The sequence below is a fragment of the Pseudochaenichthys georgianus genome, chromosome 12 (assembly GCF_902827115.2).
Source record: "Pseudochaenichthys georgianus chromosome 12, fPseGeo1.2, whole genome shotgun sequence".
Taxonomy (NCBI): domain Eukaryota; kingdom Metazoa; phylum Chordata; class Actinopteri; order Perciformes; family Channichthyidae; genus Pseudochaenichthys; species Pseudochaenichthys georgianus.
In genome coordinates, this window is record NC_047514.1 from 1,142,632 (window position 1) to 1,159,005 (window position 16,374).

Genomic DNA, 16,374 nt, shown 5'->3' on the forward strand with positions numbered 1-16,374 from the left:
TTGAGGATAGCATGAACCTATATACACATGTTATGAATAAATAGCAGGTGTATCCATAGGCGTTTCCCCTCATCCCTCACATACTGCTGCTGTATATCTTAAACTATACTTTTTACATCGTATTTTATTCATTAGTTCATATTTATTTAGTTTAAGCTTGCGATTTGAATCTGTAAAATAACTAGTAACTAATTTTGTCAATAAATGCTCGGAGTAAAAGCGCTAATGGCTTCCAAATTGTAGTGCAGTAGAAGTATTGTGTAGCATTAAATACAAATACTCAAGTTAAGTACAAGTACCCCCAATATCGCACTTAAGTACTTGAGTAAATGTACCGCCTTACATTGCCCCACATGGTTCTGGGGGCACCATATGTATTAAGTCATGTCGAACTGACTGAAAATGTAAGGACATAATTTTGTTTTTCTTTACGGTTGTCCAAAAATTCCTTCATCAGTCCTCCTGAGGTCCTGAACAAACACTCCGAGTGAAAAGCACGACTGGATGTGGGACTGCAGCATTTTCAGATTAATCCCAGCTGGCCAGATGTCGTTCCGAAACGCTTCTGAATGTCTGCTTTAAGTCTTCGTGTTCGCAGTTTCCTAAGGTCAAGTCTCAGGTCTTTGCCTGTAGCTAACCCTTCCCATCATGTGTGTGTGTGTGTGTGTGTGTGTGTGTGTGTGTGTGTGTGTGTGTGTGTGTGTGTGTGTGTGTGTGTGTGTGTGTGTGTGTGTGTGTGTGTGTGTGTGTGTGTGTGTGTGTGTGTGTGTGTGTGTGTGTGTGTGTGTGTGTGTGTGTGTGTGTGTGTGTGTGTGTGTGTGTGTGTGTGTGTGTGTGTGTGTGTGTGTGTGTGTGTGTGTGTGTGTGTGTGTGTGTGTGATTATAACAGACGGTGTTTGACTTGTGTTGACCTTCGGGGTGATGGACTTGTGTTTATAATGGTTCTGTGGATGTTGCGAGGAGGGAAAACGTTGGCACATGCTCCTAACACACACACACACACACACACACACACACGACCACTGGCTATGCAGTTAATGTCTTTGCTTTTTGCAATGGTTTTACAGTTAAGATTATAAGAAAAAAACTGGCTTTCTTGCAGCTTAAGGAGCATCTGAAGACATGTCACTTAAAGGTTTTGTTGTGTATATTCAACACACACACACACACACACACACGATGGTTTTACAGTTAATAATTGTACACCCCTTCTCTTGCCACCACGGAGAGATGTTTCAGAAAGTCCAAGGCGCTCCGTCCACAAGACGTGATGTTCTGTCTGACGTGGAAGTTGTCCTCTGCTCATGTCCCATTAAAGTTAACAGGGACCTCTGCTATTGGCTCCATGAGTCATGAGTGCACAGATTGTTTCTGACCACACATGCTGCTGTGTTAATGGCTCTGCAGACACACACACACACACACACACACACACACACACACACACACACACACACACACACACACACACACACAGAGGTTTAAACAGAGCGCTGTGTGTCTGCTGTCTGTGTTTATGTTGGAGAATATCTGCCATTAGTCGCTAACATATAACTGGCCTAACATTATGATGTGACATACAACGAGCTGGCTGTGTGTCAAAAAGGAAACGGGTTTTGTTAATATAGATTTATTATTAAACATGATTTATTTATTACATATTATTATAATCAGAATCAGATTTATTGCAAAGTAGGTTTACCCAAACAAGGAATTAGCTCGGTGCATAATGGTGCACTGTAAAAGGAATTGGGTTGTAAGAAATGTCCTTTTTAAACAAAAAGGAAAAAGGACATTTTACAAGAAATATAAATATGAGACATGTATAAACAGTATACATATACTTATACTGTATATACATGTCTTATATATATATATATAAAGCACAATATAATTACAAATGACTGAAAAATCAAATGAAATGTGTGCAGTATATCAGAATTTAAGATGCACAAGCACTCTTTAAAGAATTTCTATTGTGTAGAATATACAAAGTACTGTGTTTACAGTATGGAGTATGAAGAGTATGAGGAATGGCTCATATGATGTGTGCATGGTGTGTATGGAGGGCTAAGGAGTCTGAAAAAGCCATAAAAGGAAAGTTTAAAAGAACCACAGCAGCGAGGAGTCTGCAGAGCACTGAGGAGGAGAGCTAAAATGCTGCCTGGAAAAACGAACTAAGATCTCTAACCTCGGACCCTTTCCGTTTCAGCTCCTCATGGATACTTCCTGGAGTTTCAGGAGCCGGTGAACAACATCACGCACTTCCAAGGCCAGACGGCCACGCTGCACTGCAGGGTGACGGGGAACCCCCGGCCCTCCATCCGCTGGCTGAAGAACGACGCCCCGGTGGTGCAGGAGCAGGGCCGCATCACTATCCGGAAGATCGAGGCCGGGTCCAAGCTGCGGATCCAAGACCTGGACACCACGGACACCGGGTACTACCAGTGTGTGGCCTCCAACTCTCTGAAGGTCATCTCTGCCACCGGGGTGCTGTACGTCAAACTGGGTGAGCTCACATTCATATTTACACTTTGAATTATTTGTATTATTGAAGTGAAACTGTCCTTTTCATCGGTAGCGTGTGTGTCCAAGGAGACTGCATTTTTCTCCGATTTGTAAGTAACCAAGAAGCCATGGTCTTTTATTTTCCTTTTGATTAGATTAAACTTTATTAAACCCACATTTGGAAATAGTTGGTGGCATCTGGAAGTCATAAAGCTAAAAAAGGATTGCACGCAGTCTTCTTCTCTCCATTTGAATAAAAAAATGCTATAATAAAACGACTTTATACACGTGTATAATGCATATATTATCTTATGTTTAAAAATGTGTTATTAGTATTATAATGGTTTATAAACAAGTATTCTAACATATTTAGTTTTTTTCTATATTTTGTATTTCTATGTATGTTTATGTCGATTTAAAAAAATCTATTTTCATCTTATTTTTTTATTTTTAAACTTGTGTAATGCCTGTAAACGTGCTGCTGGGATAAAAAGAAATACAATTTGGTGTGAATAAACTACATCTAATTCTCTCTTATGAAATAAAATGATGAATAAGGCACAGTGTCTAATGTTTAATTTATGTTTTTATTTTGGACCAACAGGACAGATGCCCACACCTGGCCCAGATGAAACGTAAGTGAACCTGCTATACATTTTGATCAGAGTGTGTGAGAGAGAGTCGTACAGCAACAGAAGGAAAATCCCAACCAAATTAGAACCACAGAGAAGATGTTAAGCAACAAGTATTCAGACCTTGTGAGGTGTGAAGGCTTTGTAAAACAGAGAACAGCGTATATGGTAAACAAGAACATCAAGCAAGGAGCAAAAGATATAGTGGATACACATCAGGGCATCTTCCTACAAAGTTTATGAAAAGGTGCTTCAACGAGTTCCATTACATGTTTCAAAAGTAAATACATCTGCATGTTTTTTAAATCAAATTAATACACAATAAAAGAAAACATGAAATCCCAAAATCATATAAAGGCTGCTGTGGCGTTCTCGAGAAATTATAAAAAGCTTCCCCAAATCCTATCAAAGGTAGAATATTTACCCTTAAAGCATTTTCTATGAAAGGCTCCATGTCACGGCCATTTCTACTGATCATAATTCCATTGTTGAGGTCTACTAGAATACATTTAAATTGTTCAATTTTCCAAACTCACATTGGTTTCTCAAACAGCATCTCTGTATAGTATGTGTATTCACTCTCTGTCCTAATAATAATAATAATACATTTAATTTGTAGGCGCCTTTCATGACACCCAAGGACACCGTACAATTTAAAAAAAAAAAAAAAAAAAAAAACTAAATTAAAAATAAATAAAATAAAAGCTAATATAGCTAAACGGCTTGTTGGAGCTCCTGCCCCATCTCCATCTCATATGTTTGCCAGTACAGACACACACTCATATTAATATGTCTGGTGCAGGGTAATGTCAGTGAAAGCTATTTCTTAGGATTCAGTGGGGACAGATGCATTTACCTCCATGTCTCTTCAGGCCGATGTGCAGACAGTGGTTATTTCCCCAAGCATCCGTACAGGAGTGAAGCTAAAGCTGTTTATGCCATCTTCAAGAATCTTCTGATTCACTGCTGTGATAAAGAACTCTTTGGGGAATTCCCTGTAGCATACACACAGATGGAAAAGGACGCATACATAAAGAACGAGGGAAACATCCGATATGAATATATTTGTGTAGCTGTCTAATCTGGAAGCCTTGCAATCAATCTAGTAGCTTCTTTGCTCAAAGTTAAAACAGGTTTAATTGACTCATATTTTATGTATAACTTGGCTTATTAAGACGATGGACTAATGTACAATAACCCTGTTCGGGGTTTACTCCAAAAACAAAGAGAGGACTCTTTAAAGTAGAGACACTACATACTGATATACACCTGAACATCAGCAGGAGAGGACTCTTTAAAGTAGAGACACTACATACTGATATACACCTGAACATCAGCGGGAGAGGACTCTTTAAAGTAGAGACACTACATACTGATATACACCTGAACATCAGCAGGAGAGAACTCTTTAAAGTAGAGACACTACATACTGATATACACCTGAACATCAGCAGGAGAGGACTCTTTAAAGTAGAGACACTACATACTGATATACACCTGAACATCAGCAGGAGAGGACTCTTTAAAGTAGAGACACTACATACTGATATACACCTGAACATCAGCAGGAGAGGACTCTTTAAAGTAGAGACACTACATACTGATATACACCTGAACATGAGCAGGAGAGGACTCTTTAAAGTAGACACTACACACTGATATACACCTGAACATCAGCAGGAGAGGACTCTTTAAAGTAGAGACACTACATACTGATATACACCTGAACATCAGCAGGAGAGGACTCTTTAAAGTAGAGACACTACATACTGATATACACCTGAACATCAGCAGGAGAGGACTCTTTAAAGTAGAGACACTACATACTGATATACACCTGAACATCAGCAGGAGAGGACTCTTTAAAGTAGAGACACTACATACTGATATACACCTGAACATCAGCAGGAGAAGACTCTTTAAAGTTGAGACACTACATACTGATATACACCTGGACATCTGCAGGAGAGGACTCTTTAAAGTAGAGACACTACATACTGATATACACCTGAACATCAGCGGGAGAGGACTCTTTAAAGTAGAGACACTACATACTGATATACACCTGCACATCAGCAGGAGAGGACTCTTTAAAGTAGAGACACTACATACTGACATACACCTGGACATCTGCAGGAGAGGACTCTTTAAAGTAGAGACACTACATACTGATATACACCTGAACATCAGCGGGAGAGGACTCTTTAAAGTAGAGACACTACATACTGATATACACCTGAACATCAGCAGGAGAGGACTCTTTAAAGTAGAGACCCTACATACTGATATACACCTGAACATCAGCAGGAGAGGACTCTTTAAAGTAGAGACACTACATACTGATATACACCTGAACATCAGCAGGAGAGGACTCTTTAAAGTAGAGACACTACATACTGATATACACCTGGACATCTGCGGGAGAGGACTCTTTAAAGTAGATACACTACATACTGATATACACCTGAACATCAGCGGGAGAGGACTCTTTAAAGTAGAGACACTACATACTGATATACACCTGAACATCAGCAGGAGAGGACTCTTTAAAGTAGAGACACTACATACTGATATACACCTGAACATCAGCAGGAGAGGACTCTTTAAAGTAGAGACACTACACACTGATATACACCTGGACATCTGCAGGAGAGGACTCTTTAAAGTAGAGACACTACATACTGATATACACCTGAACATCAGCAGGAGAGGACTCTTTAAAGTAGAGACACTACATACTGATATACACCTGAACATGAGCAGGAGAGGACTCTTTAAAGTAGAGACACTACATACTGACATACACCTGGACATCTGCGGGAGAGGACTCTTTAAAGTAGAGACACTACATACTGATATACACCTGAACATCAGCAGGAGAGGACTCTTTAAAGTAGAGACCCTACATACTGATATACACCTGAACATCAGCAGGAGAGGACTCTTTAAAGTAGAGACACTACATACTGATATTCACCTGAACATCAGCAGGAGAGGACTCTTTAAAGTAGAGACACTACATACTGATATACACCTGAACATCAGCAGGAGAGGACTCTTTAAAGTAGAGACACTACATACTGATATACACCTGAACATCAGCAGGAGAGGACTCTTTAAAGTAGAGACACTACATACTGATATACACCTGAACATCAGCAGGAGAGGACTCTTTAAAGTAGAGACACTACATACTGATATACACCTGAACATCAGCAGGAGAGGACTCTTTAAAGTAGAGACACTACATACTGATATACACCTGAACATCAGCAGGAGAGGACTCTTTAAAGTAGAGACACTACATACTGATATACACCTGAACATCAGCAGGAGAGGACTCTTTAAAGTAGAGACACTACATACTGATACACACCTGAACATCAGCAGGAGAGGACTCTTTAAAGTAGAGACACTACATACTGATATAAAACTGAACATCAGCAGGAGAGGACTCTTTAAAGTAGAGACACTACATACTGATATACACCTGAACATCAGCAGGAGAGGACTCTTTAAAGTAGAGACACTACATACTGATATACACCTGAACATCAGCAGGAGAGGACTCTTTAAAGTAGAGACACTACATACTGATATACACCTGAACATCAGCAGGAGAGGACTCTTTAAAGTAGAGACCCTACATACTGATATACACATGAACATCAGCAGGAGAGGACTCTTTAAAGTAGAGACACTACATACTGATATACACCTGAACATCAGCAGGAGAGGACTCTTTAAAGTAGAGACACTACACACTGATATACACCTGAACATCAGCAGGAGATGACTCTTTAAAGTAGAGACACTACATACTGATATACACCTGAACATCAGCAGGAGAGGACTCTTTAAAGTAGAGACACTACATACTGATATACACCTGAACATCAGCAGGAGAAGACTCTTTAAAGTTGAGACACTACATACTGATATACACCTGAACATCAGCAGGAGAGGACTCTTTAAAGTAGAGACACTACATACTGACATACACCTGGACATCTGCAGGAGAGGACTCTTTAAAGTAGAGACACTACATACTGATATACACCTGAACATCAGCGGGAGAGGACTCTTTAAAGTGGAGACACTACATACTGATACACACCTGAACATCAGCAGGAGAGGACTCTTTAAAGTAGAGACCCTACATACTGATATACACCTGAACATCAGCAGGAGAGGACTCTTTAAAGTAGAGACACTACATACTGATATACACCTGAACATCAGCAGGAGAGGACTCTTTAAAGTAGAGACACTACATACTGATATACACCTGGACATCTGCGGGAGAGGACTCTTTAAAGTAGATACACTACATACTGATATACACCTGAACATCAGCGGGAGAGGACTCTTTAAAGTAGAGACACTACATACTGATATACACCTGAACATCAGCAGGAGAGTACTCTTTAAAGTAGAGACACTACATACTGATATACACCTGAACATCAGCAGGAGAGGACTCTTTAAAGTAGAGACACTACACACTGACATACACCTGGACATCTGCAGGAGAGGACTCTTTAAAGTAAAGACACTACATACTGATATACACCTGAACATCAGCAGGAGAAGACTCTTTAAAGTTGAGACACTACATACTGATATACACCTGAACATCAGCAGGAGAGGACTCTTTAAAGTAGAGACACTACATACTGACATACACCTGGACATCTGCAGGAGAGGACTCTTTAAAGTAGAGACACTACATACTGATATACACCTGAACATCAGCGGGAGAGGACTCTTTAAAGTAGAGACACTACATACTGATATACACCTGAACATCAGCAGGAGAGGACTCTTTAAAGTAGAGACCCTACATACTGATATACACCTGAACATCAGCAGGAGAGGACTCTTTAAAGTAGAGACACTACATACTGATATACACCTGAACATCAGCAGGAGAGGACTCTTTAAAGTAGAGACACTACATACTGATATACACCTGAACATGAGCAGGAGAGGACTCTTTAAAGTAGAGACACTACATACTGATATACAACTGAACATCAGCAGAAGAGGACTCTTTAAAATAGAGACACTACATACTGATATACACCTGAACATCAGCAGGAGAAGACTCTTTAAAGTAGAGACACTACATACTGATATACACCTGAACATCAGCAGGAGAGGACTCTTTAAAGTAGAGACACTACATACTGATATACACCTGAACATCAGCAGGAGAGGACTCTTTAAAGTAGAGACACTACATACTGATATACACCTGAACATCAGCAGGAGAGGACTCTTTGAAGTAGAGACACTACATACTGATATACACCTGAACATCAGCAGGAGAGGACTCTTTGAAGTAGAGACACTACATACTGATATACACCTGGACATCAGCAGGAGAGGACTCTTTAAAGTAGAGACACTACATACTGATATACACCTGAACATCAGCAGGAGAGGACTCTTTAAAGTAGAGACACTACATACTGATATACACCTGAACATCAGCAGGAGAGGACTCTTTAAAGTAGAGACACTACACACTGATATACACTTGAACATCAGCAGGAGAGGACTCTTTAAAGAAGATACACTACATACTGATATACACCTGGACATCTGCAGGAGAGGACTCTTTAAAGTAGAGACACTACATACTGATATACACCTGAACATCAGCGGGAGAGGACTCTTTAAAGTAGAGACACTACATACTGATATACACCTGCACATCAGCAGGAGAGGACTCTTTAAAGTAGAGACACTACATACTGACATACACCTGGACATCTGCAGGAGAGGACTCTTTAAAGTAGAGACACTACATACTGATATACACCTGAACATCAGCGGGAGAGGACTCTTTAAAGTAGAGACACTACATACTGATATACACCTGAACATCAGCAGGAGAGGACTCTTTAAAGTAGAGACCCTACATACTGATATACACCTGAACATCAGCAGGAGAGGACTCTTTAAAGTAGAGACACTACATACTGATATACACCTGAACATCAGCAGGAGAGGACTCTTTAAAGTAGAGACACTACATACTGATATACACCTGGACATCTGCGGGAGAGGACTCTTTAAAGTAGATACACTACATACTGATATACACCTGAACATCAGCGGGAGAGGACTCTTTAAAGTAGAGACACTACATACTGATATACACCTGAACATCAGCAGGAGAGGACTCTTTAAAGTAGAGACACTACATACTGATATACACCTGAACATCAGCAGGAGAGGACTCTTTAAAGTAGAGACACTACACACTGATATACACCTGGACATCTGCAGGAGAGGACTCTTTAAAGTAGAGACACTACATACTGATATACACCTGAACATCAGCAGGAGAGGACTCTTTAAAGTAGAGACACTACATACTGATATACACCTGAACATGAGCAGGAGAGGACTCTTTAAAGTAGAGACACTACATACTGACATACACCTGGACATCTGCAGGAGAGGACTCTTTAAAGTAGATACACTACATACTGATATACACCTGAACATCAGCGGGAGAGGACTCTTTAAAGTAGAGAAACTACATACTGATATACACCTGAACATCAGCAGGAGAGGACTCTTTAAAGTAGAGACCCTACATACTGATATACACCTGAACATCAGCAGGAGAGGACTCTTTAAAGTAGAGACACTACATACTGATATTCACCTGAACATCAGCAGGAGAGGACTCTTTAAAGTAGAGACACTACATACTGATATACACCTGAACATCAGCAGGAGAGGACTCTTTAAAGTAGAGACACTACATACTGATATACACCTGAACATCAGCAGGAGAGGACTCTTTAAAGTAGAGACACTACATACTGATATACACCTGAACATCAGCAGGAGAGGACTCTTTAAAGTAGAGACACTACATACTGATATACACCTGAACATCAGCAGGAGAGGACTCTTTAAAGTAGAGACACTACATACTGATATACACCTGAACATCAGCAGGAGAGGACTCTTTAAAGTAGAGACACTACATACTGATATACACCTGAACATCAGCAGGAGAGGACTCTTTAAAGTAGAGACACTACATACTGATACACACCTGAACATCAGCAGGAGAGGACTCTTTAAAGTAGAGACACTACATACTGATATAAAACTGAACATCAGCAGGAGAGGACTCTTTAAAGTAGAGACACTACATACTGATATACACCTGAACATCAGCAGGAGAGGACTCTTTAAAGTAGAGACACTACATACTGATATACACCTGAACATCAGCAGGAGAGGACTCTTTAAAGTAGAGACACTACATACTGATATACACCTGAACATCAGCAGGAGAGGACTCTTTAAAGTAGAGACCCTACATACTGATATACACCTGAACATCAGCAGGAGAGGACTCTTTAAAGTAGAGACACTACATACTGATATACACCTGAACATCAGCAGGAGAGGACTCTTTAAAGTAGAGACACTACACACTGATATACACCTGAACATCAGCAGGAGATGACTCTTTAAAGTAGAGACACTACATACTGATATACACCTGAACATCAGCAGGAGAGGACTCTTTAAAGTAGAGACACTACATACTGATATACACCTGAACATCAGCAGGAGAAGACTCTTTAAAGTTGAGACACTACATACTGATATACACCTGAACATCAGCAGGAGAGGACTCTTTAAAGTAGAGACACTACATACTGACATACACCTGGACATCTGCAGGAGAGGACTCTTTAAAGTAGAGACACTACATACTGATATACACCTGAACATCAGCGGGAGAGGACTCTTTAAAGTGGAGACACTACATACTGATACACACCTGAACATCAGCAGGAGAGGACTCTTTAAAGTAGAGACCCTACATACTGATATACACCTGAACATCAGCAGGAGAGGACTCTTTAAATTAGAGACACTACATACTGATATACACCTGAACATCAGCAGGAGAGGACTCTTTAAAGTAGAGACACTACATACTGATATACACCTGGACATCTGCGGGAGAGGACTCTTTAAAGTAGATACACTACATACTGATATACACCTGAACATCAGCGGGAGAGGACTCTTTAAAGTAGAGACACTACATACTGATATACACCTGAACATCAGCAGGAGAGTACTCTTTAAAGTAGAGACACTACATACTGATATACACCTGAACATCAGCAGGAGAGGACTCTTTAAAGTAGAGACACTACACACTGACATACACCTGGACATCTGCAGGAGAGGACTCTTTAAAGTAAAGACACTACATACTGATATACACCTGAACATCAGCAGGAGAAGACTCTTTAAAGTAGAGACACTACATACTGATATACACCTGAACATCAGCAGGAGAGGACTCTTTAAAGTAGAGACACTACATACTGACATACACCTGGACATCTGCAGGAGAGGACTCTTTAAAGTAGAGACACTACATACTGATATACACCTGAACATCAGCGGGAGAGGACTCTTTAAAGTAGAGACACTACATACTGATATACACCTGAACATCAGCAGGAGAGGACTCTTTAAAGTAGAGACCCTACATACTGATATACACCTGAACATCAGCAGGAGAGGACTCTTTAAAGTAGAGACACTACATACTGATATACACCTGAACATCAGCAGGAGAGGACTCTTTAAAGTAGAGACACTACATACTGATATACACCTGAACATGAGCAGGAGAGGACTCTTTAAAGTAGAGACACTACATACTGATATACAACTGAACATCAGCAGAAGAGGACTCTTTAAAATAGAGACACTACATACTGATATACACCTGAACATCAGCAGGAGAAGACTCTTTAAAGTAGAGACACTACATACTGATATACACCTGAACATCAGCAGGAGAGGACTCTTTAAAGTAGAGACACTACATACTGATATACACCTGAACATCAGCAGGAGAGGACTCTTTAAAGTAGAGACACTACATACTGATATACACCTGAACATCAGCAGGAGAGGACTCTTTGAAGTAGAGACACTACATACTGATATACACCTGAACATCAGCAGGAGAGGACTCTTTGAAGTAGAGACACTACATACTGATATACACCTGGACATCAGCAGGAGAGGACTCTTTAAAGTAGAGACACTACATACTGATATACACCTGAACATCAGCAGGAGAGGACTCTTTAAAGTAGAGACACTACATACTGATATACACCTGAACATCAGCAGGAGAGGACTCTTTAAAGTAGAGACACTACACACTGATATACACTTGAACATCAGCAGGAGAGGACTCTTTAAAGAAGATACACTACATACTGATATACACCTGAACATCAGGAGGAGAGGACTCTTTAAAGTAGAGACACTACATACTGATACACACCTGAACATCAGCAGGAGAGGACTCTTTAAAGTAGAGACACTACATACTGATATACACCTGAACATCAGCAGGAGAGGACTCTTTAAAGTAGAGACACTACATACTGATATACACCTGAACATCAGCAGGAGAGGACTCTTTAAAGTAGAGACACGACATACTGATATACACCTGAACATCAGCAGGAGAGGACTCTTTAAAGTAGAGACACTACATACTGATATACACCTGAACATCAGCAGGAGAGGACTCTTTAAAATAGAGACACTACATACTGATATACACCTGAACATCAGCAGGAGAGGACTCTTTAAAGTAGAGACACTACATACTGATGTACACCTGAACATCAGCAGGAGAGGACTCTTTAAAGTAGAGACACTACATACTGACATACACCTGGACATCTGCGGGAGAGGACTCTTTAAAGTAGAGACCCTACATACTGATATACACCTGAACATCAGCAGGAGAGGACTCTTTAAAGTACAGACACTACATACTGATATTCACCTGAACATCAGCAGGAGAGGACTCTTTAAAGTAGAGACACTACATACTGATATACACCTGAACATCAGCAGGAGAGGACTCTTTAAAGTAGAGACACTACATACTGATATACACCTGAACATCAGCAGGAGAGGACTCTTTAAAGTAGAGACACTACATACTGATATACACCTGAACATCAGCATATGATCCTTTAAGTCTGGAAATAATAAAGTGTTGTATTTGTTTTAGATTATGTCTGAGTTTTAGAATGATCCTGTGGTAGGATTGAGGCTTATTCCAAAGTAAACAAGCCAACAGCCCTAAAGCTACGTAGACTAGCTAAAGGTTTGTAGTGGTGAGGATGGATTTGAAGGTTGGTATTTAGGAAATGACTGTAGTTAATAAATATTTGTGTGGCACTTAGAGGAGCAGATGCAGGTGTCTGTGGTGAGAGGCGGTTCCTGGGCGTGCTCTGACATGTCAGCTGACTCTCATACCTGCACTGCCGGATTAGTCATGGTGCAGATATCGTGCTATGTAGTGATGGGAGTTACGGCTCTTTGAAGGGAGCCGGATCTTATGGCTTCGTTCCTTTCCGAGAGCCGTTCAAAAGAGCATTTTTTTTTTAAGTGGCGGAGGAGTACGCTTGGGGAACAAAATCAAGCTTTTTACACTGTTCACATATAGGCGAGTAGATTTATGGCAGGCGGTGAACCAACGATAAAAAGATCGGCTCTCACCAAGTACGACTCGGTTCCCTTCGTTCGTACCAAAGAGCCGTTCAAAAGAATCGGATCGCTCACGAATGAAACATCACAAATACCTCATTCACACCAACGCAACTCCGGATCAAGCTCCGTGCGAGAGCTTTTCAGGTTCAGAACCGGTTCTTCGGTTTAGCGGAGGCTCTTTTTACACCGCCCAGAGTCCGACTGGTGCCGCGTCATCGTTTGCGTCATGACGTAACCGTTTGCGTGCCTGCTTCATAAAGCCAACGAAAACCCCTCACAGCTGACACCGACAACAACAACAACAATGGCCGATTGTGCTCCAGCTTCCTCTGTACCTCTTCGGAAGACCAGATTCCCAGTAGGTAGCTGTGTACCACTGCTGCTTGTTAAGTTTCTCCATCGTTGTGTACAAACTGGATAAAACACCGGCTTGTTGTTGTTGTTCAGGAGTTGATCCCGCCCCTGCCCCCGCCTCGACGTTAGCGTGACGTATGCGGTGCTTTTGCTCTGGTCGGACAATTTTTTTGGTGCTTGAAACGAACCGGATTCCGGAGCTAAGAGGCTGCTCCGCTGCGGTGTGAACAGGAAAACCCGGTGCTTTTCAAGCTCCAGCTCCGAACCGGCCCCGAAACACCGTTGGTGTGAACGAGGTATGTGTGTCACGGACTGATGAAACCAAACCACGAGGGCAGGCGGCCTCGTGTCTGTCTTGTGGGTTTGACTGTGGCTCGGGACGGATTCCTGCCGCAGCAGTCAGACTCTCGCCGGTGGTTTGGACGGCTCTGAACTGGAAGGAATGCTGATTCATGTCTCCGTCAGACCAAGTGTTCCTGAAGGCCTCTTCCAGGGAGCTTATCTCATCAGCGAGCAATGTGACTCAATGAATGTGTTTTTAATATGCAGCGCTGAAGTATGGGGACATATTCATCAGAATCAGAATCAGAATACCTTAGTCCCACAGAGGGGAGATGTACATTGTTACAGCGGAAAAAGAGCCAAAGAAAGCCTAATGTTAAAAAATTTTTTAAACTATTTTTCTTTTTGTATTCACTTTTTAATATTTACTTGCACTATATTTTTCTGTTTTTCTGTTTTATTGTGTTGCACTGTTGGAGAAGCCTGTGACCTAAGATTTACATCGACATAACTACTCTGTAGCTATGCTCGTATGACAAATAAAGGATCTTGAACCTTGACCTCGAAGCATGCATAAAAAAATTAAAAGTTATAATGAAATAAAGTTACACAATTTACAAAACACACATCCTGTAACAGCTGATTGTGGGGAGGGTGCAATGCCTTGTTGTTGTTTTATAATGTATATGTAAAGTTGATCAGAGAAGTCAAATTGACAGTATTAGTTTTACTTTTAAGTCACATTTGATTTGCTTCCATACATTGCAGTGTGTCACACTGTGTGTAATGCAAATAAGAAGTACCCTAAGTAGGGTTTAAGTTGCCTATGGTGTACTTGAATAGTGTTGTTGAGTTAATTTAGGCCTTGTTACGGATTCACCAGCACTTACTTGTTGTTCGGAGTTTGATTCTTTGTGGTTTTTGCATGTATTGTAAGTCGCTTTGGATAAAAGCCTCAGCTAAATGATATGTAATGTAATGTCAAATAGTTGATTCATACTCTGCAAAATGTCAGAAAACTGTGAATAGTTTAACTTTCCCGACATCTTCAAGCGCCTTGTTCTGTCCGACCAAAAGTCCAAACTCCAAATATATTTTGTTGACTTTCATATATGATACAGAGGCGTAAGAAATCCCCTCATTTGAGAAGCTGAAACCAGCAAATCCTCTGTGTGTGTGTGTGTGTGTGTGTGTGTGTGTGTGTGTGTGTGTGTGTGTGTGTGTGTGTGTGTGTGTGTGTGTGTGTGTGTGTGTGTGTGTGTGTGTGTGTGTGTGTGTGTGTGTGTGTGTGTGTGTGTGTGTTTCTGTGAGCATGTAGCAGCCTCTGTCTCCGTATGAATGTGTGTAAGCAGACTTGTTACGTAAAGGCGCCTTGAGGGCTTGCAAGGACCAGGTACCATTTATCATAAAGCCATCACTCCCCCACTGATTCTTTGGACTTCAGTAAAGTGAAACGTTGACACAGCACAGCTTTTAAAGAGCCACTTCCTGTACTGGGATAACACTCTCAAGTTTGGCTGCACATGAAGTCATCCTGCAAGACGCTGCAGCGACCAAACATTAATCTGAATATCACTTCTGCTGTGGAGAATATGAACCTCTGTGCAGGCGATGAAATGTCAAACGTATGGGACTGTTGCTCATGTAACTGAACGCAGCTCGGCAGCCCCTCGTGTTGTTTTTGCTGAAATCTGACCAGCATGGTGACATTAGTGGGTGCAGACTGACACACACACACACACACACACACACACAAATTAACAACTCGACTCCCAATATGAATTGAAATGATAGTCCTTGAGAGCGGTCTGTACTACTGTATTAACGTGTCACATGTTCTGAATTGACCAATCAGAATCGAGTATTCAACTAAGACGTGTAATAGTACGATTTAAATGACGCCACTGAGTTAAAATCAAAAGCACCCAAAGGTTCACTCTGTGTCAGCAGCGTCCAAGTTCAGGTGTTGCTAATAAAAAGAATAGGTTTATCAGTTCAACATGTAAGAAGT

The 16,374-nt window shown here is 41.0% G+C and overlaps 1 protein-coding gene across 2 annotated transcripts in view; it reads left to right on the plus strand.

Moving 5' to 3' along the window:
• The window catches only part of ror2 (receptor tyrosine kinase-like orphan receptor 2), a 75,044-nt gene that overhangs the window by 44,116 nt on the left and 14,554 nt on the right, over positions 1 to 16,374 (plus strand). For both annotated transcript variants that reach the window (XM_034096576.2, XM_034096577.2), the window contains 2 exons: positions 2,213 to 2,509; positions 3,113 to 3,143. In XM_034096576.2, coding sequence (XP_033952467.1) covers positions 2,213 to 2,509; positions 3,113 to 3,143 — 328 coding nt within the window. The remainder of the gene's footprint in view (positions 1 to 2,212; positions 2,510 to 3,112; positions 3,144 to 16,374) is intronic.